Source organism: Zootermopsis nevadensis, unplaced genomic scaffold (genome assembly GCF_977971745.1).
Source record: "Zootermopsis nevadensis isolate Lab colony 2312 unplaced genomic scaffold, Znev_1.0 Znev_ptg000011l, whole genome shotgun sequence".
NCBI classification, from domain to species: domain Eukaryota; kingdom Metazoa; phylum Arthropoda; class Insecta; order Blattodea; family Termopsidae; genus Zootermopsis; species Zootermopsis nevadensis.
Genome location: NW_028259143.1, coordinates 11,851,896 through 11,878,932, shown reverse-complemented (window position 1 = coordinate 11,878,932; position 27,037 = coordinate 11,851,896). Strand labels below are relative to the sequence as shown.

At 45.9% G+C, this 27,037-nt stretch overlaps 1 protein-coding gene across 2 annotated transcripts; it reads left to right on the top strand.

The window, feature by feature from the left end:
• Positions 1-7,883: 7,883 nt before the first annotated feature.
• Positions 7,884-25,772, top strand: LOC110830823 (uncharacterized). 2 transcript variants are annotated; one of them, XM_087347290.1, is made up of 14 exons: positions 7,884-8,041; positions 17,277-17,345; positions 17,536-17,656; positions 18,236-18,321; positions 18,499-18,652; positions 19,173-19,309; positions 19,500-19,620; positions 21,079-21,164; positions 21,342-21,495; positions 22,016-22,152; positions 22,343-22,463; positions 23,922-24,007; positions 24,185-24,338; positions 24,859-25,772. In XM_087347290.1, the coding sequence occupies exons 2-14, from the start codon at positions 17,277-17,279 to the stop codon at positions 25,014-25,016; spliced, it is 1,584 nt and encodes a 527-aa protein (XP_087203416.1). In that variant the 5' UTR covers positions 7,884-8,041; the 3' UTR covers positions 25,017-25,772. The 2 variants fall into 2 exon arrangements, with proteins under 2 accessions (XP_087203416.1, XP_087203417.1); XM_087347291.1 differs by lacking the exon at positions 7,884-8,041 and adding an exon at positions 10,907-11,207.
• The last annotated feature ends 1,265 nt before the right edge of the window (positions 25,773-27,037 follow it).

The following is a 27,037-nucleotide window of genomic DNA, read 5'->3' as shown; positions in this document are numbered from 1 at the left end:
CGGTCACCGTCCTGGTCCATGGCCCGGCGCCTCGATCGCAGTTGCATGACCCCCTGCACAGCAATGTGCATGGCGGCCAGCTCCTCGCGTACCTCGGCCTCAGGCATGCGCACTCCCAGGTTTTTAATCAGCAGGCGCACGCACCGATCCTCAGGGAGGGAGAATGTGTGAAAACTCACACCCACGCCCTCATCGAGGGACCGCAGGACCCTGACGGTGGCCCGGAACCCGTCGGCGGTCTCAGGCACAAGAGCCAGAAGGTCTCCCTTCATCTGCGCCACGATCCCGCAGGCCAACTCCGCGCGAATCCTATGCAGGAAGCTGCGTACGTCCTTCACCCCAGAGACGTACACCGGGGTTTTGTTACGGCGCTCCCCCGGAGCCGTTTTGTCCACTTGAGCGTTGGAAGAAGAAGCGGCGTCAGATGACACACCAGTGAGCGGCCCGGACAGGTCCCCAGTCACCTCCATCGAGGAAGAGGGTCCCGGCTGGGAGCCGGGTCCCTTGGCTGAGGGCTGCACTGTCCTGCTTATGGAAGCGGTGGATGATGTTGCTGCTACCGACGGTCCATCGGGCCGATGAACTTTTGCCGGTGCCGGCAGAGAAGGGGACTGGGCTCCGGACAGTGGCCCGGGCGCCGGGCGCCTGGATGCGGGTTCCAACGAACCGCTCGAAATGGACAAGTCCAACTCTTTGGCTTTCCTCTTGCCAGTGTTGGCTCGAGTAGGCCCTCCGACCACGGTCGTAGCTGCTGTATTTAATGCTGCTGCCACTGCTGCCCGCTGTCTTTGCTTTTCCGCCGCGATGGCGTCCAGGATCTGCTTCTGGACCTGCTGGAACACTTCAGGGAGGTGGGCCTTCAGAAAGGCCAGCTCACCTCCTTCCATGTCTCTCAAACTTTGTTCAATTGTAAGAGACCACGACGTCCACGTCACAGATTTCTTAATAATTCTTATATAAGATAAGCACTTTCTATTTTCTAAAACGTTTTACCAGCACAAAAGCTCAACTCCACTGGACTCCAACCAACCAAAGAAGCTAACTGAGGGCAGAGGCCTGCGCAAGCGCAAGCATCGTCCCTACCTAGGTGAAACCATTCCTGCGCACAAGACGCATTGCTGGAAATGGTAAACGGTCGTAATATAAGAACGGAAATTTTGCTAACGCTAACGGGGCTCTGGGGTTTGCTATTTATAGCAACATCACATGTGACGCAACAGTCAGTATAGGGAGTGCAATACGGTTCATTCAGGCGTGCATAAGAAATGAGAAATGAACCTTATGGCATGCCGGCCGAGATTGTTGCACATGACCGTCGCAGATATACTTTACAAATTCCAATCTTTCGCGCAGCTGTTAGTATTTTATATGAGCACCTGCGTTTCATATTTACACATTCTTTGTAGTTAAAGAAATACAAATTGAATTACTCCAAGTTATAATTTTTTGACATTCCATCATAAATGTAAGAAGTCAATTATTAATATTAAATATTTTCTGTGTAAAAGGAAATTAATTTAAAAGTAATGAAATTTTGCAGTTTAATTTGCACTTGTTTAAAAATAACGTCGTGTTTTTTTTATACTTTTTTAATTTTAAGACGATTATTGAGGGCCCCGGGCGCTGTTGAACCCATCGCCCCTGCGACAGGGAAAATGTTTCCTTCCTTCGAATCCCGATTATTCATTTTGACCAATAAGAGAACGCAGGAAGGCAAGAACTCTGGAAGAAGTGTCCTGAGTTCGATTTCCTTCAAGGGCGGTTCCTTTGGCTCCGAAACTAAGCGAGACAGAAGAAGGGATCAGAGTTTTTTGCTTCGAAGAGGAGATTTCGGAAACGAAGGCCTCGACACCGAGTTCAAGACCCGACAAAGATGGTTTCTGTTGACGGGAAAGCACCCACGAGAAGAAATCGACGCCAAGGCAAACTTCTTTCGTTTCGGAGAGGAAATTACGGGGTCTAAGGTCACGGACACGAATACACAGTCCTCTGTTCGAGTCTCTGTTAGGATGTTGGTTTCTGCGGTCATTTTTACGGGCGTATTAAACGACGCACGTTTACTGATGAGGCCCATAAGCTACCGGGTGTCTCCAAATTAATCTGCTGATTCTGTGTAGTTAATGATTTTTTATTTATTCGTGGTTTATTTAACGACGCATTTTCCTTAACTCAAGAGTAGCTCAGGAGCATTAAATCCTTGTACGTAAATAATGTTATTGTTTGGAAACATAAAACTAGCTTAATTCTGTATTACTGTCGACTAACACGGATGCCACCAGATGTCTCAAAAGGGCGACTGATGTTTAGCAGGCCAGCCGAGGCCGTCCCCAAAAGACGGCCAAGTCGGCACAACGAGTGGTTAGACTACTCGGCTACCCTGACTGAGATTTTCCGTGCTTTCCTCAGTTGTAAGGCGAATGCCAGGGTATAACTTAATAGGGGCACGGCCCGCCACCCTCCCCCCGATCATGGAGGCCATCAGCTGAAGTGATCTTCCCCCCATGCCGCAGAGGCCTTCAGCCGAAACGTCCCCTCCCTCTCTGCGTTCAAACCCCAGAGACCCAACCAACCAAATTCCTTTGGACAACTTACCTGACGGGATAACCTCCCATCAGCAGCAACAGATCCCAGTTTGAATGGTCGAGGCTCCCGCCACGACGAAACCCCGTTAGCGTTAGCAAAATTTCCGTTCTTATATTACGACCGTTTACAATTTCCAGCAATGCGCCTTGTGCGCAGGAATGGTTTCACCTAGGTAGGGACGATGCTTGCGCTTGCGCAGGCCTCCGCCCTCAGTTAGCTTTTTGGTTGGTTGGTGGACTTTCGTCAGTCTGGAGAGAATTGAGCTCGTAGAAGAGGTTTTAGAGCGGGTTCAAAGCCCACAGATCCAACCAACCAAATTCTTTTGGACAACTTGCCTGACGGGATAACCTCCCATCAGCAGCAACAGATCCCAGTTTGAATGGTCGAGGTTCCCGCCACGACGTAACCCCGTTAGCGATAGCAAAATTTCCGTTTTTTATATTGTAGTGTGGGTCGGTATACAACCTTGATTGTCAACCCTTAATTTCTTGTGGGGTCTGCTACCTCAAATCCGATCTCAGTTGTAAACTTGGTTGGATTGTAAGAGACCACAAAGTCTTCCAGCAATAATGAATTTAATCAACTAAAACGTCTTTACAGCACAAAATAATCTCGTCTACAACACACTTCTCCCACGTTGTATTGGCGCATGAGGCCGCGACTTCTGGTCCTGGGGCCCCGGCTGGCGGCACATGTGTCACATTGCCGACACCATTGCTCCACGTCGCTCCTAGAATATAGCCAGTAGTACCGCCGCCTGACCTTATCCAGGGTTTTGTTAATTCCCAGGTGTCCCCCGGAAGACCCTCCATGAACCTCGGCCAGAACCTCCTTTATCTTATTTCGTGGCAGGACCAATTGAGCCGTCTTCGCTTTACCATCCGCCGACTCCCAGTGTCGTTCTAGCACGCCGTCCCTAATCGCTAGGGAGTCCCACTGTGCCCAGTAGCTCTTGTAGACCGGGCTACGGTCAGCAATGTCATCTCACTGGGGTCGTTGTCCCTTTTCCATCTCTTGAAAGATCTGCCCCACATCTTGGTCCTCCAGCTGCTCTTTTCTTAATGTTACCCGGTCCCAACCATCCGCGACTGTAGCGGCGACGGCTCGCACCTTTACGCGACCCGCTCGTTGCTCGACCTTCTGGCAGTGGCCACAGTCCTCCGAGCATGGCCTTCTAGAGAGAGCGTCGGCGTTGGTATGCCTCCGTCCTTGTCGATGTTCAGAGGTAAAGTTATATTCTTGTAGTCGCTGGACCCAACGGGCAGTCTGTCCCTCCAGGTTCTTGAAACTGAGCAGCCACGTTAAGGCGGAGTGATCCGTACGCAGGTGGAACTCTTGCCCATACAGGTACTTGTGGAAATGTTCCAAAGTTTTTACCACAGCCAGCAGCTCCCTCCGGGTGACACAGTAATTCCTCTCGGGGCGGGATAGGGTCTTGCTATAGTAGCCTATTACTCGCTCCTGGCCATCTTGTACCTGGGATAACACGCCTCCGATCCCAACACTGCCTGCGTCGGTGTCTACCAGAAACTTCTCGCCAGGTCGTGGATATCCTAAAATGGGCGATGCACACAGCGACTCTTTCAAGGACTCGAATGCGACGTCCGCCTCCGGGGACCAGTGGAACGTTCTTTTCTCCTCGGTGAGTTGAGTCAGTGGCTTGGCGATGTCAGCAAACCCGGCAATGAATCTCCGATAGTAGGTGCATAGGCCGATGAAGCTCCTTAGCTCGTGCTTGTCCTTTGGCCTCGGCCACTCTCGCACAGCCTTCAGCTTTTCGGGATCGGTGGACACCCCGCCGGGGGAAACCACATGTCCTAGATATTTCGCTTCCTTCTGGAACATCCGACACTTTCCGGAGTTCAGCTTAAGTCCGGCTTCCCTGAGCCTCTGGAGCACTTCCCTAAGATTATCCAAGTGCTCCCGGAATGTCCGACCAATGACGATGACATCATCCAGGTAGACCAAGCAGGATTTGTGCGTCAGGTCCCGCAGGACGGACTCCATCAGCCGCTCGAACGTTGCCGGAGCGTTGCAAAGGCCGAATGGCATTACCGTGAATTGCCACAGCCCCTGTCCAGTAGAGAATGCAGTCTTCTCTTTATCCTCGGGATGCAGGGCCACCTGCCAGTAGCCACTCTTTAGGTCTAATGTCGAGAACCATTTGGCCCCTGCCAGTGTGTCTAGGGTGTCGTCGATCCTGGGCAGTGGGAAGCAATCCTTCTTGGTGACGTTATTCAGCTTCCTGTAGTCAACGCAGAACCGCGGTTCCCCGTTCTTCTTTCGCACAAGCACGACGGGCGACGACCACGGGCTGTCTGATGCCTCGATCACACCTTGTTCCCCCATGTCCCTTAGCATACCGTCCACCTCTTCTTGTTTTGCTAACGGAAGCCTCCGAGGAGGCTGACGGATCGGACGAGCATCGCCTGTGCTATGCGGTGGAGCACTCTGTCCGTCCGCCCATAACCATTGTTTTCTGTCACGAAGACATCCTGAAAGTCGAGGACCAATGCCTTCAACTCCCTGGCTTCCATTGTCTTCAGGTTCAGGATAGCATCGGCGACCATGCCCTGCAGTGGCTTGCACAGCTCTCTATTCTGCGACGGAGGTTCTGTATTTCCAGCCGGGCCCGCCCACGTGACCGGTTCACACAGGCCCAGGGTTGTGCCTTCCGCCAGCACTTGGCCGCCGTCCCCGACATTCACAATTCTCACAGGCACGCTGCGCTGGGTGCGGACTAGCGCCCTGGCTACGTATAGTCCTTCTCGTGGTAAAGGGTCCACACCAGGTTCGCCGTTCGCACGGGGTCGTTCATCCGTGCCATCACCACCCTCTCGCACCGCGCCGGTATTATCTCCGCGCTGGCTAATGTCAGGCGTGTTGATCGGGGTCTGCTCCGAGGGCCCCACAGAGATATCTCTTCTTGGCCCAGTCGCAGCACTTGGCGTCCTAGGTCCACCGTCGCATCGTAAGCTCGCAGGACGTCCAGCCCCAGGATGATCTCGTCCGTGACGTCGGCTACAAAAATCCAGGTGCGGATGGCACTCTGCCCCAGCGTTAGCTCAACTAACACCTCTTTCAAAACGGGGATGGTTTCACCGGACGCTGTCTGCAGCACGTACGATCTGCTCGGCTCCCGCTCTGATTCTCCCGCTACGACGTCGGGCCTGGCGATGGTCACTGTAGCTCCGGTGTCGATGGTCACATTACAGCGCCTTCCCCGAATCCAGCCTTCGGTGATCAGACCGTCGTCACTCCTCTTGGTGACCACGCTCAGTGTAAAGCGAGGGAAAGGGGGTGGTGGGACCGACGGTCCCCTCCATACGCCGGCCATTACTCGTTTCCCGAGACCTGGTTGGTCCTTGCGGAGACCTGCGGACACCATCTCATCAGGTGGCCGGGGGCGCCGCACTGCCAGCACACCGGTCGCCCCCATCCAGAACGTCTATCCTGGGGCGATCGCTCCTCCGTCGGGTCCTTTGACTGTATTTGACGCACCGTTAGTGTTGATCCTGCGGCTGCCCCCTCTTAAAACACATCAAAAATAGCCGTTTCATCCAACCGCAGTAAACTAACACGTTGGTATCAGCCATCCCCAGTTTCCTGGTTCTTCTCAGTTACTTTAAAGCAAGCACAGAATGTACTCCCGCGATTTATCATTCATAACAATCCTGTCATATTTAAATAATGTATACGCAACATTATCAGTTGATAAGAGTGTTGAAGCAACAAGAATAAATCACTATATTCTCAGTCATGGTGAACGCCTTCTAACTGGTTTACCCATCAAACTGCGTATACCTCATCCCTCATGGCCAATGTCCGCAGATACCTGAAAACAGTCAAGGAGGCCATGTTACCACAAAAACTTTTCTGATATTTGGGTAACCCTACAAATTGCACAGCACTTTACTTTTGAGACATCTGGTGGCATCCGTGTAAGTCGACAGTAATACAGAATGAAGCTATTTTTGTGTTTCCAAATAATAAAACTATTTACGTACGAGGATTTATCAATGGATTTAATGCTCGTGTGCTACTCGGAGCTACTGAAATAAACTGTGAATAAATAAAAATACATGGTATACTATAACCACACAAAATCAGCAGATTAATTATATTAATTACAGGCCTCATCATTAAACGTGCGTCGTTTAATACGCCCGTAAAATTACCCCAGAAACCAACATCCTAACAGAGACTCGAACCGAGGACTGTGTATTCGTGTCTGTGACCTTAGACTCTGCAATTTCCTCTCCGAAACGAAAGAATTTTGCCTTGGCGTCGTTCCTTTATCGCGGTTGCGTTCCCGTCAACAGAAACCATCCTTGTCGGGACTCGAACTCAGTGCCGAGGCCTTCGTTTCCGAAATCTCCTCTTCGATGCAAAAACTCGGATCCTGGCGTCTTTGTTCTACCTCGCTTGGTTTCGGTGCTAAAGGAAGGAACTCAGGACACTTTTCCCAGTCTTCTGACCTTCCTGTGTTCTCTCATTTGTCTTGAGGAATAATCGCGCCATGTTTCTTCTTCAGGAGCCACAAGCGAACGAGTAAAGAAATGTCAACCCTCAATTTTGAATTCACACATGACCAGTGGACACTGCGGTATTTACTAAGGGGAAATACGACAGATTCTTACAAATTCATCTTCTGAGTCTCAGACAGTTTTCGGGCTTGTGACTTTAGTCAGTCAAATCATTTCCCAGGAATAAAAACATAATTTGCCCCAGCGCCATTCGTCCCTAGTGCTTGCTATCCGAACAACATAAAACATCTTTGGCCCAGCGCCCGGGCCCCTCAAAAATCATCTTTAAAATTAATCAATTATACTGAAACGGACGTTATTTTAAAATAAGGGCAATTGGAAATGCAGTTTTTTCTTCATGTCTCTTCCGAATATTTTTAAATTTATTCTCTCCTTATAGGGAAAGTACTTTCTATTATGACTGAATACAAACAAATTATAAGCTAGAGTAATTATCTTTGTTTTGTTTTTTCAACTACCAACAATGTGCAGATATTGACCGACAATGGTCAGCTTTTACGTGAACACCTGCTTGCATAACAATGTAAGAAAAGACATTGGAATTTCTAACCCACACCTGCAACAATCTAGCCTGAGCATCCCGTAAGGCTCTTTTCTCGTTTATTATGCATGCAGTATAATAGCCTGAGTAAACCTTATTGCACTCCATTCCTTTACCTAAGAAACTAATTGTTGCGTCATCTCTTTACTCGGCATTGTTGTGTTACATTCCTGCCGTCAACAATCCGCTTTCGTTATTGCGGAAAGAGCTGAGCTGTGAATCACTTGTAGAAGAAGTGCGTCGTGGAGTAGATAATTTTGTGCTGTTAAAAACGTTTTAGAATATCACAATTACTTATATAAGAATTATTAAGAAATCTTGGTTATTGCGGGTGGACATCGTGGTCTCTTACAATTGAGCGAAGTTTGAGGTAAGGATTCCTATTTATTATTATTAATGTTCATCACATTTAATGTTTTCATCTTCATTTGTGAACTCGTGTAAGAGAATTAGGCTTGTCTTCTTTTTAACACAATTTCAAGTAATATTGGATTGACTTCTGTTTGTTCACGGCATCATTGATAGTAAAATAATATTCCATTAGGCAATTAACATTTTACAATTTTAAAGGAATAAAACGTGTTTCGCAGCCCAGAATCTTAATAAAAATACGTGGATGCTAAGAGTGGGGTATATAGTCTGAACAATAATTCTAACACTTTACAGTTCTTGATACATTATTAAAGCGTTTTAGGGAACCCTAAAAAAATTTTATTTCGGTTTTACAAGCCAAATTATCGACGAATCTCCCTCTTATTATCTCCCTACAACAGCAGATTAAATCGGGGATTGCTTGCTATTATTGAGTGCAAAGTATTTATGGGTGCAAAACGTGGTCTTTCACTTTGAGGGAGGAACATAGACTGAGGGTCTTTGACAACAGAGTGTTGAGGAAGATGTCTGGATTCAAAACGGAAGTGGGACAGATAATAGAGAAAAGTGCTTGACGAGCTCCTCACCCGATGTTGTTAGGGAGGGGGTGGGCAGGGGAGGGCAGGAGAGTGGTGCTTACAAGGCCTGAAGGGAGGAGACCTCTGGGAAGACCTCGGCGTAGGTGGGAGGATAACATTAAGATGGACCTCAGGGAGATGGGACTCGATGGAGCGATCTGGCTCAGGATAGACCCCGGTGGCGGGCTTTTGTGAACACGATAATGAATCTTCTGGTTCAGTAAAGGAAGTGGGCTATTCTTTGACGAGCCGAGTACCAATCGACTTTTCACAGAATATCTTGTACATTGCAGTGTGTGAGTAGCGTGATTTAGGCCTGATCTACGCATGCGTTAGAACAACTTACAGTTTTTGTGACTGTCCAACTGTAATTTTCGCGTTCAATTGATAAATTTAAAATACATTTTGTGCTCGTGGTTTATATAGATATGTAACTTAGGCAGGAAAGTCCTTAATCACGTAAGCTCTTAAGCAATTTTAGTTCTACAGAGAGAGAGAATAACTCGAAAATTTTATGCTTATGAAAAGGCGTAATTTTCTTTTTCCAAAATTTATTTGTTAAGTGTCTGGTTCTGCATCAAAGGTCACGCAATTTCTATGGCATATTCTTTTCGTATTTTTTTTAAAATCGGTTCACCAGAGTAGATGCATCTAAGACTTTATAGATTACATTGATATTTTATACGTAATGTCTACGTAGTTTACATATGAGAATGTACTTGAATCAGATTTATAATGTTATTGTCCAGACCGTAACGAATACGCCTAGGTCATGATCAACGGCGTATCAGTTGTTCGGTGATAAATATGCACATTTTATGCGATAAGAAGGAGAAAGGGCACAACTGCACTGACCAAAAGTCGACAAACCAAAAAGCTGCCATTGTTGTGGAGTTGAAGGTTGTGCATAACAGCAGACTCCGCTCCAGGTGGTGAAGTTATTTCCTGGTTATTTAATTAACAGTACTGCCACTCTAAACGATAATTGTGAAAATGAAGTAAAAATGTTCCACATTGTGTATTGAGCACGTTGCACCAGTGCGTCATGCTGTCAGTTCCCCGTTACCTGAAGACGGTCACTGACGCCAAAGCATGTTCTAATGACAAACAATTATTGTTTAATTGAAGCTTAAATTTTTATAAATGCAATGGGAACAACAATAACAAATAGAAATGAGGTCCATGATGAAATTAGGAGTAGAATTCATTCGGAAAACGCTCGATTGTATTCACTACCCAAAATACTGTAGGTCAGGATACGTAAAACACTAATTTTGTATGGTTGTGAAACGTGGTCTCTTATCTTGAAGGAAGAACGTAGATTACAAGTGTTTGAAAACAGGCTCCGATGGAGTGGTCATGTAGCGCGCATGGGAGGGGGGTAGGCAAGGTGTGCATGCAGATTTATGGTAAGGAATCCTTATGGAAAAGACCACCGGACAGACCAAGAAGGAGATGGGAGGGTAACATCAAGATGGATCTTCGGGAGTTGGGCTGTGACGATGGCTAATGGATGGAGCTGGCTCAGGATCGTGGCCGGTGGCGGTCTTTGGTATTGTCGGTGTTGAACCTGCGGGTTCTGCTACCAGGGAGTTAGTTAGTTAGTTAGTTGGTTAATTAGCTTTACTTACAAGGTTTTTACGAGGCATGCGGAGAATGTAGTACACAAGGGAAAAATGGAGAAATGAGTATAGAATTTTAGTCGGAAGACCTAAAGTAAAATACCACCAGGGTGGATAATATTAAAAAGTATCTTAAAAGACGTAGAATGCCAGGGTGTGGACTGCATTTATCTGGGTCACGTTGTGTGTGAGTGGGAGGAGCTGTTATGAACAGGGAAATTAATCTACGGTACCCATAAAAGTTGTTTAATTTGTTGCCCGGATTAATTATTACTAATTGTCAAAAATGCCTCTTCTTACTGGAGTTTCTTCATTAGGCACGTCGGTATTTTGTCATTTGTCAAGGTGGGCATTGAGTTTCGAATTAATATTCATGTGTAATTATTCCCACCTTTTGCGATTTTTTTATCGTGTTTATGAATTTTGATTTCTACATACTATTCTTTTACGTCCCACGGATGGATGGTGTGGTAATGCCTTTTTATTTACTTTGTACGGAGATAGGGATTAGCTCTATCTAGTGGGCCCAACTGTGTAGGTACCTGAAGACGAAGATAGAGTCCCATCTCCGAAACGTCGTTTTACGTTTTTACGTTTTATATTTACTAGACGATGGATAATATCCAAGTAAATTTTTATTCAATTGACTCTTCACCATCGTCAAGAAGTTTTAGATTTGATATTTCAAAATACTAGATTATATTGGTGCGTCTAGTTGTGGATATAACTATATTATTGTGATGTGTTGGGGTTGGCATTGTTGAACTGTTTAATGACATTGTTGTATTCATGCATTGTTGCGTTTAGCATTGTTGTTTACATTGTTGCGTCTGTTTATTGGCATTGTTGCATAGCCATTGTTGTAATTGTACAAAAGCCGATTGACAATCGGCTTTGAGAGTGAGTTTTGTATAAAAGCCGACGAGTGAGTGGATGCGGCTTCGGGAGTTGAGCTTTTGTGCTGGTAAAACGTTTTAGAAAATAGAAAGTGCTTATCTTATATAAGAATTATTAAGAAATCTGTGACGTGGACGTCGTGGTCTCTTACAATTGAACAAAGTTTGAGAAATCTGTGACGTGGACGTCGTGGTCTCTTACAATTGAACAAAGTTTGAGAGACATGGAAGGAGGTGAGCTGGCCTTTCTGAAGGCCCACCTCCCTGAAGTGTTCCAACAGGTCCAGAAGCAGATCCTGGACGCCATCGCGGCGGAAAAGCAAAGACAGCGGGCAGCAGTGGCAGCAGCATTAAATACAGCAGCTACGACCGTGGTCGGAGGGCCTACTCGAGCCAACACTGGCAAGAGGAAAGCCAAAGAGTTGGACTTGTCCAATTCGAGCGGTTCGTTGGAACCCGCATCCAGGCGCCCGACGCCCGGGCCACTGTCCGGAGCCCAGTCACCTTCTCTGCCGGCACCGGCAAAAGTTCATCGGCCCGATGGACCGTCGGTAGCAGCAACATCATCCACCGCTTCCATGAGCAGGACAGTGCAGCCCTCAGCCAAGGGACCCGGCTCCCAGCCGGGACCCTCTTCCTCGATGGAGGTGACTGGGGACCTGTCCGGGCCGCTCACTGGTGTGTCATCTGACGCCGCTTCTTCTTCCAACGCTCAAGTGGACAAAACGGCTCCGGGGGAGCGCCGTAACAAAACCCCGGTGTACGTCTCTGGGGTGAAGGACGTACGCAGCTTCCTGCATAGGATTCGCGCGGAGTTGGCCTGCGGGATCGTGGCGCAGATGAAGGGAGACCTTCTGGCTCTTGTGCCTGAGACCGCCGACGGGTTCCGGGCCACCGTCAGGGTCCTGCGGTCCCTCGATGAGGGCGAGGGTGTGAGTTTTCACACATTCTCCCTCCCTGAGGATCGGTGCGTGCGCCTGCTGATTAAAAACCTGGGAGTGCGCATGCCTGAGGCCGAGGTACGCGAGGAGCTGGCCGCCATGCACATTGCTGTGCAGGGGGTCATGCAACTGCGATCGAGGCGCCGGGCCATGGACCAGGACGGTGACCGTCCCCTTACGCCACACTTTATAGTGTCGATAGCACGAGGCCCCGACGTGGCGAAAGTGCGTTCCCTTACTGAGATCTGCGGTCTGCGGGTCAAGGTAGAAACATATGTTGCACCAAAGGGGCCCATGCAGTGTAAACGGTGCCAACGCTTCGGGCACACGCAGCGGAACTGCGGTTATGCACCCAGGTGCGTGGCCTGCGGGGACGCTCACCCATCCGGGTCGTGTGCCACCCCCAAGCAACAACTTAAGTGCTGCAGCTGCGGAGGCAACCACACTGCGAACTATAGAGGTTGCAGTAAGTGGAAGGAAGCCAAGACGGCCGCTGCACAGCGTGCGAAAGGGGATCGCGGCCGAAAGGACGACGTCTCCACGCGCCTGCCAGCGCCCAAATCGGCGCTAGCTAAGCCTTCCCTCGAGCAGGAGAACTTGGGCCCTGGGTGGAACCACGTGGTCCGTGGTGGCCGCGTCGTCAAGGCTGCGGCTATGAAGAACCCCGCCCCAACGCCAACTGGAGCCATTGTACAGACTGAGCGGCAGACTATCCCCAAGGGCGGCCGTGCCAAGCCCGCTCGTCCTGTGGCGCCGGTGGCAAATCCCACAGCACCTGCTCTCAAGAAGACTGACCCCACCCCACCCAAGGGTCAATCACCGCTCCAGGACATCTCAGATATCCTGGAAACCCTCTCACCACGGGTCTGCATTGAGTTGACACGACGTCTCCTCGCCGCGATCCATTCACTCCCCCCCGGGGGGTCTCGTCCGCGAGCCCTCCTCAAAACCGTTCTCCTCTTCATGGCCGACAATGACTGCACGGCCTAGAGGACACGGTAGCAAGGCCTTGCGGCTGGCTTACTGGAACGCCGACGGTGTCCGCGACAGGAAGCTGGAGCTGGAGCAGTTCCTCGGTGACTACGGAGTCGATGTTTGCCTCCTGAACGAGACGCACCTCACGTCGGGTCGGGCCTTGAGGTTCGCGAACTACGTTTGCCACCGTACGGACCGCCCGACGCTAGGGGGTGGCACAGCGATCCTTGTCCGCAGGGGCATTGATCATTACCCTGTGCCGGTATCGGGTCTACAACAACTAGAAGCAACCGCCATTCACCTGGTACTGGCAACCAGGAAAGTCAAGCTAGTGGCGGCATACCTCGCACCCACCCGGCCATGGATAGAGTCGGACCTGACCGAGTGCTTGAGCGGGGGTTTCCCGGTCCTCTTGGCTGGTGACCTCAACGCGAAACACACGGACTGGAATTCTAGCCTTATCTCTACTAGGGGCTCGCTCCTGCGTGATTACGCCAACAGAAATTCCTGCTTCATCTACGGGCCGGATTCTCCAACCACGGCTCCCTACACACACAACGCCACACCTGACGTCCTTGATATTGTCCTCATCAAGGACTTCGTCCTACCGGTGCACCTGACTGTCTGCCCCGCACTCAGCTCAGATCACCTGCCCGTCCTCGTCGACACCACGTGCCGATCGTCCTTTCAAAACCTGCCTGATCGCCCGGACTTCGCGAGAATGGACTGGGCTGCATTCCAGGCTTGCCTCGAAAGCAGACTACCGGGGAACCCCGTGGTAAACGACGAGGAAGAAATTGACAAGTGCGTCGAGGAGCTGACCAGTGCTATCCTGGAAGCCACAGCAGCGTCCGCTCCCAAGCTTCGACCCCGCATTGACAGGCGACCGCTTCTACCCGCTAGTATTCGAGATGAAATACGCCTGAAGAACCGGCTGAGGAGGCGATGGCAGGTCACAAGAGACCCCGCTCTTAAGACCCAGGTCAATCGACTCCAGAGGTCGGTGACCTATCGTCTCAACGAGTGGCGGAACGAACAGTGGAGCGACACGCTCGAATCCTTGGACTGCGAGGACCAGTCGCTTTGGAAAATGACCAAGCGTGTGATGCGAGTCCCCACTCCGTCGCCCCCCTTCTTAGTGATGGGAGGACTGGCTCTCTCGAACCCCGAGAAGGCAGAAGCCCTAGCCGACAGCCTTGAGGTCCAGTTCCAGCCGGTAGACTACCCGTCGGACCTGACTACAATTGACATGGTTAACGAGGCGATGCGAGCATACGAGTATGCCCCTGTAAATGAACCAAAATTAACCAGTCCATCGGAGGTCGCCCAGGCCATCAAGGGACTCAAGCTTGGCAAGGCTCCGGGCCCCAACGGTATACCGAACAGGGTCCTGAAACATCTCCCACGACGCGCGGTAACCTTTCTCACGAAAGTGTTCAACGCGGTCCTTCGCAGGCAACACTTCCCCTCGGCATGGAAACACGCTCGAGTGGTGTCCATACTGAAGCCGGGGAAGGACCCCACGCTACCTTCTTCCTATAGACCCATCAGTCTTCTCGACACGGTCGGCAAACTCTGCGAGAAAATCCTACTAACGAGGGTCCTACACGAGGTCAGTGAACGCGGGCTGCTGCGCGACGAGCAGTTTGGGTTTCGACCCAGACACAGCACATCGTTACAGCTGGCTCGCCTCGTCGAAAGGGTCAACAGAAACCTTGATGAGAAGCGGCTAACCGGCGCGGTTTTCCTGGACGTGGCCAAAGCCTTCGACACAGTCTGGGTCCAAGGCCTCCTATACAAACTGACCGTCCTCAACTTCCCGTCGTACTTGGTAAAAACCATCTCTTCCTACCTCGCTGACCGGACATTCCAGACATCCTTCCAGTCGGCCATGTCCACACGTCGTACCATGCGGGCTGGAGTTGTGCAGGGCGGAATTCTCTCCCCTGTGCTCTTCAGTCTGTATGTCAACGACATACCCACACCGTCCCGCCACGTCGAGTTAGCACAATACGCGGACGACACGGCTCTAGTAGTCACGTCCCGTAGCCCAACGCTTCTCGTCAGGTATCTGGAGACCTACCTCAGTAGACTTGAGCTCTGGCTCAGGGCCTGGAGGATTGCTATCAACGTCTCGAAGAGCACCGCGGTTCTCTTCATTTCCGCGAGAAGACACATCCAACAGCCCCGAGCAGTGCAGTTCCTCGGACAGCCGATCCAATGGGTCAAAACAGCGCAGTATCTGGGGGTCACCCTTGACGCCGGGCTTACTTGGTCGGCGCACGTCAACCAAGTGGGAAAGAAGGCAGCGCAACGATTAGGTGTGCTAGGCCCGCTTATCAATAGGAGAAGTGGCCTGTCAATCAGGAACGGTGTACTACTCTATAAGCAGCTCATCCGTCCCATAATGGATTACGCATGCCCGATCTGGAGGTCAGCTGCCCACAGCCACGTCCAGAAGCTGCAAGTTCTGCAATCCAAGTGTCTTCGAATTGTTACTAACGCGCCCTGGTACGTTAGTAACAGGCAAATACATGAGGATCTGGGGGTCCCTTTCTTTGCCGACCACATCAGAGCACTAACTGAGAGGTTTGACTCGAGGTTAGCTGGTGTGGGGAACCCCTTAGTTCGGCAACTCGGAAGACACTCGTGCCGAATGAGGGCTGCCAGAGTTCACCCAAGGGCAACCGAGGGCGACTGATGTTCAGCAGGCCAGCCGAAGCCATCCCCAAAAGACGGCCAAGTCAGCACAACGAGTGGTTAGACTACTCGGCTACCCTGACTGAGGTTTTCCGTGCTTTCCTCAGTTGTAAGGCGAATGCCAGGGTATAACTTAATAGGGGCACGGCCCGCCACCCTTCCCCCCGATCATGGAGGCCATCAGCTGAAGTGATCTTCCCCCCATGCCGCAGAGGCCTTCAGCCGAAACGGCCCCTCCCTCTCTGGGTTCATACCCCAGAGACCCAACCAACCAAATTCCTTCGACAACTTGCCTGACAGGATAACCTCCCATCAGCAGCAACAAATCCCAGTTTGAATGGTCGAGGCTCCCGCCACGACGAAACCCCGTTAGCGTTAGCAAAATTTCCGTTCTTATATTACGACCGATTACCATTTCCAGCAATGCGTCTTGTGCGCAGGAATGGTTTCACCTAGGTAGGGACGATGCTTGCGCTTGCGCAGGCCTCTGCCCTCAGTTAGCTTCTTTGGTTGGTTGGTTGATGCGGCGACAACGGACGAGACCCCCACCGGCACAGCCTGGAGAGAGGTAGGGACGATGCTTGCGATTGCGCAGGCCTCCGCCCTCAGTTAGCTTTTTGGTTGTGTCCAGTGGGACTCGTGTCGAACGAGGGCTGCCAGAGGTCGCCCAAGGGCAACCGAGGGCGACCGATGTTCAGCAGGCCAGCCGAGGCCGTCCCCAAAAGACGGTTAAGTCGGCACAACGAGTGGTTAGACTACTCGGCTACCCTGACTGAGGTTTTCCGTGCTTTCCTCAGTTGTAAGGCGAATGCCAGGGTATAACTTAATAGGGGCACGGCCCGCCACCCCCACCCATATCACGGAGGCCATCAGCTGAAGTGATCTTCCCCCCATGCCGCAGAGGCCTTCAGCCGAAACGGCCCCTCCCTCTCTGGGTTCAAACCCCGGAGATCCAACCAACCAAATTCCTTTGGACAACTTGCCTGACGGGATGACCTCCCATCAGCAGCAACGGATCCCAGTTTGAATGGTCGAGGCTCCCGCCACGACGTAACCCTGTTAGCGATAGCAAAATTTCCGTTCTTATATTACCACCGTTTACCATTTCCAGCAATGCGTCTTGTGCGCAGGAATGGTTTCACCTAGGTAGGGACGATGCTTGCGCTGGCGCAGGCCTCTGCCCTCAGTTAGCTTCTTTGGTTGGTTGGTTGCTTTGAGAGTAGTGTAGTAGGTGAGAGTGTGGAAGAAATATTGCGGAAAGACTTTGTGGTCTCTTACAATCCAACCAAGTTTACAACTGAGATCGGATTTGAGGTAGTAGACCCCACAAGAAATTAAGGGTTGACAATCAAGGTTGTATACCGACCCACGCTACATTATAATTAAGTAATCGACTCCATACAAAAGTATTTGTAAATGCATGCCCTATAAACTCATTTGTCGCATGTCTTGACTTTGAGAAACTGACATTGCAACAAAAAATAAGACATTGTATCTTAATGAAATACTGTTCTTTTTCAGATGAGGTCGTTTTTCACAGAAGTAAATTTCTTCAGATTGCTGGCAATTTGCTTTGCTGTTTTGACCCTGGTACGTGCTTGTTTTATTATTGCTTACTGTACATTCTTTGATTAGATGGAACTCAAATAACGGAGGTAGTGTTTGTTTTTAGTAATTACAAATTTAAAATTACATAATTAAAATACCATTATCATAACTGTATGGAATATTATTTTTTTCTAATTAAGCATCTCTAAGTGTATATGTTCTTGGTGCGCAGGGGAAAAACATCTATGAGTTATCAGCTGGTCACAGTGAATTGATTTTTCTCTCCGATGGCAGCATCGTCAGCCCAGACAGGCAAATATCCTTGTGGGAGAAGTATTTCGGCCCGCAGCCAGGTACGTACTGTATCATGCCAAAGGCCAGTTGTTATCTGGCTTGTGAGAGCGATGAAGTCTCTGTCTCAATTGAAATCTCGCCACCCAGCCGTTCGTTTTGGTTGAAATTTGTATGTTTTCATAATACTTGTGGGTGTGACGTATCGAGAGACCATAATGCATTTATCCAGTTACAGCGATGTTAATAAGAAGTAGTAGGTCTGCGCTGTTACAAAAATAAGTATAACCAAAAAGGTCACTTCATTCGAGAATTATTAATTATAATATATTACATAAAATTGTCTGCGGTCAGACTTCGATATTTTGTACAGTTAACTTCTTGAGTAAAAAAACCATCCAAATTTCTCCTTATTTTATTTATTTGTGATTATGCTTTTCTCGTAATCGGTTTTGTGATGAGACTTAAACTCGCATTAGATGTGCGTTCCTCTGATACAGACCTGCAACTTTACGACACAAGTCAAGTAGCACACAGAATAAAGTGTTAGAAGTAAACAAACAAATTTTGGTCATTAACATTATTTTATAGTAAATTGCTGTTTGTGTAAACTCTAAAATCGAGATTTTTTTTTCTTCCAGTCCGTAAGGTGGTGCAGGATGTGTCTTTGCTGTATGCCGCTTTGAAAATGGTGACAGGATTTATGATGCTGTTAGGAATATACAGGGTGAGTAATGTGTCCAATGGCGTTTCAGAGGCCCTTGTTGCCTCCATCATCAGCATATCTGAAACCTTATTAAAGTTTTACCAGTCTATACCTCACAACAACCCAAGATACATCCATCTTAATACTTGCTGTCATGAAAACATGAATTCTCACTTATATGATATTTTTGTTTTCTAGGGCCAAGCGCAGTGGGTGCGAACAGGCCTGAGGGTTTCCTCGATTATTCTGCTGAAAGATTTGTACACTGATATCTCGTGCATTTACTATATAACAAGTCATATCAGCATTGAGGCATCCTTAAACTACATTACAATTACCGACCATCTTATTCGTAAGTACTGCTCATACTAAAGCATTTGTTGCACTATTCTTAACTCCTGAAAGTGTGATATGATTTTGGTTTTATTATTCACTTTCGAGTGTTTGAGAACAAATTGCCGAAATAAGTTGTACTTTTCACCAAGTAGTATTAGGGTGATTAAATCAAATATGAGATTGATAGGGCATGCAGACATAGAAAATTTGATAAAATCGTACCAAATTCTACCCATGTAATCTCTGGTGAAGAACTTCTTACTTCAGAAACAGAAGTTTAATTGGGAAGGTGATATTATATTTTATAGAAATATGGCTTGAGGCTGAGGAATAGATTTACGTTACTCATGACAGGGCACAATGGCGGTATTTTGTGAATATGACAATGGACCTTTTGGTTTTCATGCAAGCAGGTAATTTCTATAATAGTCAAAGTGGTTACTGAGGTATGTACATTTGTGGATATTTCTTGCTTGGTAACATCCACTTGCGTTCTCTTATTTCCCATTTTCTTATTCCTTTGTTTCTCTTTACAGTTTTGGAATTGGTCTTGGGAGAAGCGACCCGTCGGTTTGTAAATCTTATAGAAAGAAAACCCGAGAAAACGGATTCATACATAAATGAAGTAGATTTCTGCAGATTGCTGGTAATTTGCTTTGCTGTTTTGACCCTGGTACGTGCTTGTTTTATTATTGCTTACTGTACATTCTTTGATTAGAGGGAACTCAAATAACGGAGGTAGTGTTTGTTTTTCGTAATTACAAATTTAAAATTACATAATTAAAATACCATTATCATAACTGTATGGAATATTATTTTTTTCTAATTAAGCATCTCTAAGTGTATATGTTCTTGGTGTGCAGGGGAAAACCATCTATGAGTTATCAGGTGGTCACAGTGATTTGATTTTTCTCTCCGATGGCAGCATCGTCAGCCCAGACAGGCAAATATCCTTGAGGGAGAAGTATTTCGGCCCGCAGCCAGGTACGTACTGTATCATGCCAAAGGCCAGTTGTTATCTGGCTTGTGAGAGCGATGAAGTCTCTGTCTCAATTGAAATCTCGCCACCTAGCCGTTCGTTTTGGTTGAAATTTGTATGTTTTCATGATGCTTGTGGGTGTGACGTATCGAGAGACCATAATGCATTGATCCAGTTACAGCGATGTTAATAAAAAGTAGTAGGTCTGCGCTGTTTCAAAAATAAGTATAACCAAAAAGGTCACTTCATTCGAGAATTATTAATTATAATATATTACATAAAATTGTCTGCAGTCAGACTTCGATATTTTGTACATCAATGACAAAGGCGTGACAGTTAACTTCTTGAGTAAAAAAATTGATAGGCAGTGTCGGACACTGCCGCAGTTATTTTCGTGAAAACGTCAATCGTGTACAGTATATTGAAATTAAACAAAAAAATTTAAAGTAGTTGTCGGCCCCGGTACAATTCCAATTTTGGGCCCTCGTCGCCATATTGGATATGCCAAGTGGGCCCGATGGGTCTGGGTCGACCTCCATTGCACTCTCCATTTCATCAGTAATGAAATCCACATCCAGGCTCGTCAGATGCCGCCTGTGTTGTCAGAGCGCGCTTACGTTGCCTATATTCGCGGCAGTACTGCGCGTTGGTTTTCGGTCCGGGCCCGGCGTTTTCGGTGTCATTCTCTTTAGAATTTTGTGCTCTACGCATTCGTGCCCGATTTTTGTAATTCTGGTTGTACTTTGCCCTCATATATCGCGACATTTTAAGAAAATCGGGAAATTTTCAAACTTTTTCAAATTCACAGCCTCGTATCTTTTTGAGTTTTTGAGATACACACTTGGAGGCGAGGATGAGTTGTAACATATACACTCCTCTTCAAAACAACACTTGGTTCACTCGGATCGGATAATTAGTCTCTGAGATATGATCCCGTGTCGAATCCGGAAAGTCGAAAATCGTGGGTTCACTTTGCGCGTGCGCAGTTCGCGACGTCCGGCCGCCACGAATGTCGGAGCGGTACTGGCACAAATGTTCATCCTTCTTCTTTAAAACAAGACTAAGATGGCGGCGCTATGTCTATTTGTAGCTGAGTTATTGAAGTTTGAAATTACTTCGACAGAAACTATCGCTCATTTGGGCGCGATTGCCTCCCCACACCCGGCATCGATTTTAAAGACGTTTTCACGTCAAAAACTATCCAAATTTCTCCTTATAGAGTTTTAAAAAACTCATCAGTACTATTTGTGATTATGCTTTTCTCGTAATCGGTTTTGTGATGAGACTTAAACTCGCATTAGATGTGCGTTCCTCTGATACAGACCTGCAACTTTACGACACAAGTCAAGTAGCACACAGAATAAAGTGTTAGAAGTAAACAAACAAATTTTGGTCATTAACATTATTTTATAGTAAATTGCTGTTTGTGTAAACTCTAAAATCGAGATTTTTTTTTCTTCCAGTCCGTAAGGTGGTGCAGGATGTGTCTTTGCTGTATGCCGCTTTGAAAATGGTGACAGGATTTATGATGCTGTTAGGAATATACAGGGTGAGTAATGTGTCCAATGGCGTTTCAGAGGCCCTTGTTGCCTCCATCATCAGCATATCTGAAACCTTATTAAAGTTTTACCAGTCTATACCTCACAACAACCCAAGATACATCCATCTTAATACTTGCTGTCATGAAAACATGAATTCTCACTTATATGATATTTTTGTTTTCTAGGGCCAAGCGCAGTGGGTGCGAACAGGCCTGAGGGTTTCCTCGATTATTCTGCTGAAAGATTTGTACACTGATATCTCGTGCATTTACTATATAACAAGTCATATCAGCATTGAGGCATCCTTAAACTACATTACAATTACCGACCATCTTATTCGTAAGTACTGCTCATACTAAAGCATTTGTTGCACTATTCTTAACTCCTGAAAGTGTGATATGATTTTGGTTTTATTATTCACTTTCGAGTGTTTGAGAACAAATTGCCGAAATAAGTTGTACTTTTCACCAAGTAGTATTAGGGTGATTAAATCAAATATGAGATTGATAGGGCATGCAGACATAGAAAATTTGATAAAATCGTACCAAATTCTACCCATGTAATCTCTGGTGAAGAACTTCTTACTTCAGAAACAGAAGTTTAATTGGGAAGGTGATATTATATTTTATAGAAATATGGCTTGAGGCTGAGGAATAGATTTACGTTACTCATGACAGGGCACAATGGCGGTATTTTGTGAATATGACAATGGACCTTTTGGTTTTCATGCAAGCAGGTAATTTCTATAATAGTCAAAGTGGTTACTGAGGTATGTACATTTGTGGATATTTCTTGCTTGGTAACATCCACTTGCGTTCTCTTATTTCCCATTTTCTTATTCCTTTGTTTCTCTTTACAGTTTTGGAATTGGTCTTGGGAGAAGCGACCCGTCGGTTTGTAAATCTTATAGAAAGAAAACCCGAGAAAACGGATTCATACATAAATGAAGTAGATTTCTGCAGATTGCTGGTAATTTGCTTTGCTGTTTTGACCCTGGTACGTGCTTGTTTTATTATTGCTTACTGTACATTCTTTGATTAGAGGGAACTCAAATAACGGAGGTAGTGTTTGTTTTTCGTAATTACAAATTTAAAATTACATAATTAAAATACCATTATCATAACTGTATGGAATATTATTTTTTTCTAATTAAGCATCTCTAAGTGTATATGTTCTTGGTGTGCAGGGGAAAACCATCTATGAGTTATCAGGTGGTCACAGTGATTTGATTTTTCTCTCCGATGGCAGCATCGTCAGCCCAGACAGGCAAATATCCTTGAGGGAGAAGTATTTCGGCCCGCAGCCAGGTACGTACTGTATCATGCCAAAGGCCAGTTGTTATCTGGCTTGTGAGAGCGATGAAGTCTCTGTCTCAATTGAAATCTCGCCACCTAGCCGTTCGTTTTGGTTGAAATTTGTATGTTTTCATGATGCTTGTGGGTGTGACGTATCGAGAGACCATAATGCATTGATCCAGTTACAGCGATGTTAATAAAAAGTAGTAGGTCTGCGCTGTTTCAAAAATAAGTATAACCAAAAAGGTCACTTCATTCGAGAATTATTAATTATAATATATTACATAAAATTGTCTGCAGTCAGACTTCGATATTTTGTACATCAATGACAAAGGCGTGACAGTTAACTTCTTGAGTAAAAAAATTGATAGGCAGTGTCGGACACTGCCGCAGTTATTTTCGTGAAAACGTCAATCGTGTACAGTATATTGAAATTAAACAAAAAAATTTAAAGTAGTTGTCGGCCCCGGTACAATTCCAATTTTGGGCCCTCGTCGCCATATTGGATATGCCAAGTGGGCCCGATGGGTCTGGGTCGACCTCCATTGCACTCTCCATTTCATCAGTAATGAAATCCACATCCAGGCTCGTCAGATGCCGCCTGTGTTGTCAGAGCGCGCTTACGTTGCCTATATTCGCGGCAGTACTGCGCGTTGGTTTTCGGTCCGGGCCCGGCGTTTTCGGTGTCATTCTCTTTAGAATTTTGTGCTCTACGCATTTGTGCCCGATTTTTGTAATTCTGGTTGTACTTTGCCCTCATATATCGCGACATTTTAAGAAAATCGGGAAATTTTCAAACTTTTTCAAATTCACAGCCTCGTATCTTTTTGAGTTTTTGAGATACACACTTGGAGGCGAGGATGAGTTGTAACATATACACTCCTCTTCAAAACAACACTTGGTTCACTCGGATCGGATAATTAGTCTCTGAGATATGATCCCGTGTCGAATCCGGAAAGTCGAAAATCGTGGGTTCACTTTGCGCGTGCGCAGTTCGCGACGTCCGGCCGCCACGAATGTCGGAGCGGTACTGGCACAAATGTTCATCCTTCTTCTTTAAAACAAGACTAAGATGGCGGCGCTATGTCTATTTGTAGCTGAGTTATTGAAGTTTGAAATTACTTCGACAGAAACTATCGCTCATTTGGGCGCGATTGCCTCCCCACACCCGGCATCGATTTTAAAGACGTTTTCACGTCAAAAACTATCCAAATTTCTCCTTATAGAGTTTTAAAAAACTCATCAGTACTATTTGTGATTCTGCTTTTCTCGTAATCGGTTTTGTGATGAGACTTAAACTCGCATTTGATGTGCGTTCCTTTGATACAGACCTGCAACTTTACGACACAAGTCAAGTAGCACACAGGATAAAGTGTTAGAAGTAAACAAACAAATTTTGGTCATTAACATTATTTTATAGTAAATTGCTGTTTGTGTAAACTCTAAAATCGAGATTTTTTTTTCTTCCAGTCCGTAAGGTGGTGCAGGATGTGTCTTTGCTGTATGCCGCTTTGAAAATGGTGACAGGATTTATGATGCTGTTAGGAATATACAGGGTGAGTAATGTGTCCAATGGCGTTTCAGAGGCCCTTGTTGCCTCCATCATCAGCATATCTGAAACCTTATTAAAGTTTTACCAGTCTATACCTCACAACAACCCAAGATACATCCATCTTAATACTTGCTGTCATGAAAACATGAATTCTCACTTATATGATATTTTTGTTTTCTAGGGCCAAGCGCAGTGGGTGCGAACAGGCCTGAGGGTTTCCTCGATTATTCTGCTGAAAGATTTGTACACTGATATCTCGTGCATTTACTATATAACAAGTCATATCAGCATTGAGGCATCCTTAAACTACATTACAATTACCGACCATCTTATTCGTAAGTACTGCTCATACTAAAGCATTTGTTGCACTATTCTTAACTCCTGAAAGTGTGATATGATTTTGGTTTTATTATTCACTTTCGAGTGTTTGAGAACAAATTGCCGAAATAAGTTGTACTTTTCACCAAGTAGTATTAGGGTGATTAAATCAAATATGAGATTGATAGGGCATGCAGACATAGAAAATTTGATAAAATCGTACCAAATTCTACCCATGTAATCTCTGGTGAAGAACTTCTTACTTCAGAAACAGAAGTTTAATTGGGAAGGTGATATTATATTTTATAGAAATATGGCTTGAGGCTGAGGAATAGATTTACGTTACTCATGACAGGGCACAATGGCGGTATTTTGTGAATATGACAATGGACCTTTTGGTTTTCATGCAAGCAGGTAATTTCTATAATAGTCAAAGTGATTACTGAGGTATGTACATTTGTGGATATTTCTTGCTTGGTAACATCCACTTGCGTTCTCTTATTTCCCATTTTCTTATTCCTTTGTTTCTCTTTACAGTTTTGGAATTGGTCTTGGGAGAAGCGACCCGTCGGTTTGTAAATCTTATAGAAAGAAAACTGGAAGAAACGAATGATATGTCTGCTGGCCTAGGACCAGGTCATGACAGCAATGCCACTGAGTCAGAGGCTTCCTTCGTTACTTCTGACAGTCTATAAGGGACTTCCATAATTGGTTCAGGTGGAGGTCGTCTTTCTGGCTCGTGTTGTTAGGGCACTGATTCCCAAACCTTTTCCCTTCATTACCCAAAACCGCTTATCAGAAAGTCCTTTTTACCCAATGCAGGTAAAACACAAACTGCACAGAAAACATATTTTAAACATCTATAAACATTTTAGCAGAACCAACAAATTTGGTAATTATTCACCATGAATATTACATCACCCGGGTCCCAGCTAATGAGTACAAAGCCACCTTATTTACTAGTTCTGCAAAATTTGGAAGCAATTGGAGACAGAGCAGACCTCACATCGTATTTGTTGTGGCTGCCAAATGTTTTAGAGATGTTTAAAATAAAGACATTGCAACAAAAGTATTGTTTGCTTCCTATTTTTTACCGATCTCTCTTCACTTTTCACATATGTTTTCTGTGCAGTTAGTGTTTCACCTGCTTTGGGTTAAAAGGACTTTCCGATAAGCGGTTTTGGGTAAATCTAAATCTAAATAAATACTTGTTAGCTCAGTAGAAACTTGGGCCAAATGATCAGAGGGGATGCTGAGTTCAAGCTACGCCTTACGAACAGGAGGATGGCCTGTGCCTGGTGTGGTCTTGAAATCCACTCCCCGAAGACCATAGGAAACCTCTGCCACATGTTTTATGTGATTTTTGATGTTGATGTCCTGATGGCACTTACAAGAGCTGGTTCCTCTGTTATTGCAAGTCTCGATTATTGTTATTATATATTTTAATTATGTTTCGTTTTCTTATTTCTTCTTTCTGTCCTCATTCCTCAATTTGTATTCTGTCTAAAGATCCCACATAGGCTCCATTTTTGTCTGTTCTCACCTATTTCCCTCCCCCTCCCCTCATCTGTCTCGCCAAGTTTGGTGGTAATAAGTTTGCATTATTATCTTATATCTGAATGCATACATTTTTCTATTATATTAGCAGCTTAAATACAATTTTAAATAGTGAATAATTATTGCAGCATCTTATTATATGCTCCCCCCCCCCCCAATTCGAACACGTAACACGGTGTATTAGTCTCAAAAAGAAATCGCGGCTGTTGGCAAGGGACCGGTGTTATTTTCTTTGTCTTGCTGTACTATGAAGATCCTTACCTTCTATCTCTGGACCTCTTCTGTGTCCCTGTACCTTTAATCGTCCTATACAGGGACATCATGTTGATACAGAATTTTGATCACAAGAAACAACCAGAATTTCACTATCGACAAAATTTAAACACATCACTTCACTAAAACACACAAACACTCAAAACAGAACACTGCTCACTAATTAACCTTTCATAGAGTCACTTTGACACTCTTATGCACAATCTGTCTTTTAATTAGTTGCGAAGTGATGTGCAGATTTTCGGGAAATTTTTACTAAAAATTATGAAGTAAGTACCTTAGATCACAAATTTGATTATTCAACGAAATGACCAAAACAGTGTGAATAATTGAATGTGAAACATAATTTAAATCATTATATTATTTGTTTACGATCTTATTTGAAAATATTGGCACTAATGGAAACGCACATTGGGTAGTTGCTATGGATACGAAACTAAGAAAGCGACAGCAGACTTCACTGTACTGCCTTGAAACTGATGGTTGCAGAATTATCCTTCTGCAGTTTTTAGAATAATTTTTTTAGAAAACTATTAGCTTCACTCTTATGTTCAGACCAACTTTCGCTTATGTTCATATCTGCCTCCAGGTACGTCGTGGCCCTAATACTTCAGTAATGTTAGTTGGCATTAATATAATAGAAGACACTGACTTACTAAGGAGAGTCCCGTTAAACGATAGGTTAAAAAAACCTCGTTTTTGGTTGTAGTGAGGCTTCTTATTCAAAGTTGCAAAATTGTTTAGGAATTATTAGTACTTTTTAATATTTACTATTAAACTAGCAGTATGTCCGCAGTGTTACGGACGGAAATTCGATAAATGCTTTCATCTCTTATTAGTCTTTATTCAACAAAGGCGAAAAAAAAACTTTGAATATCACAGAAAG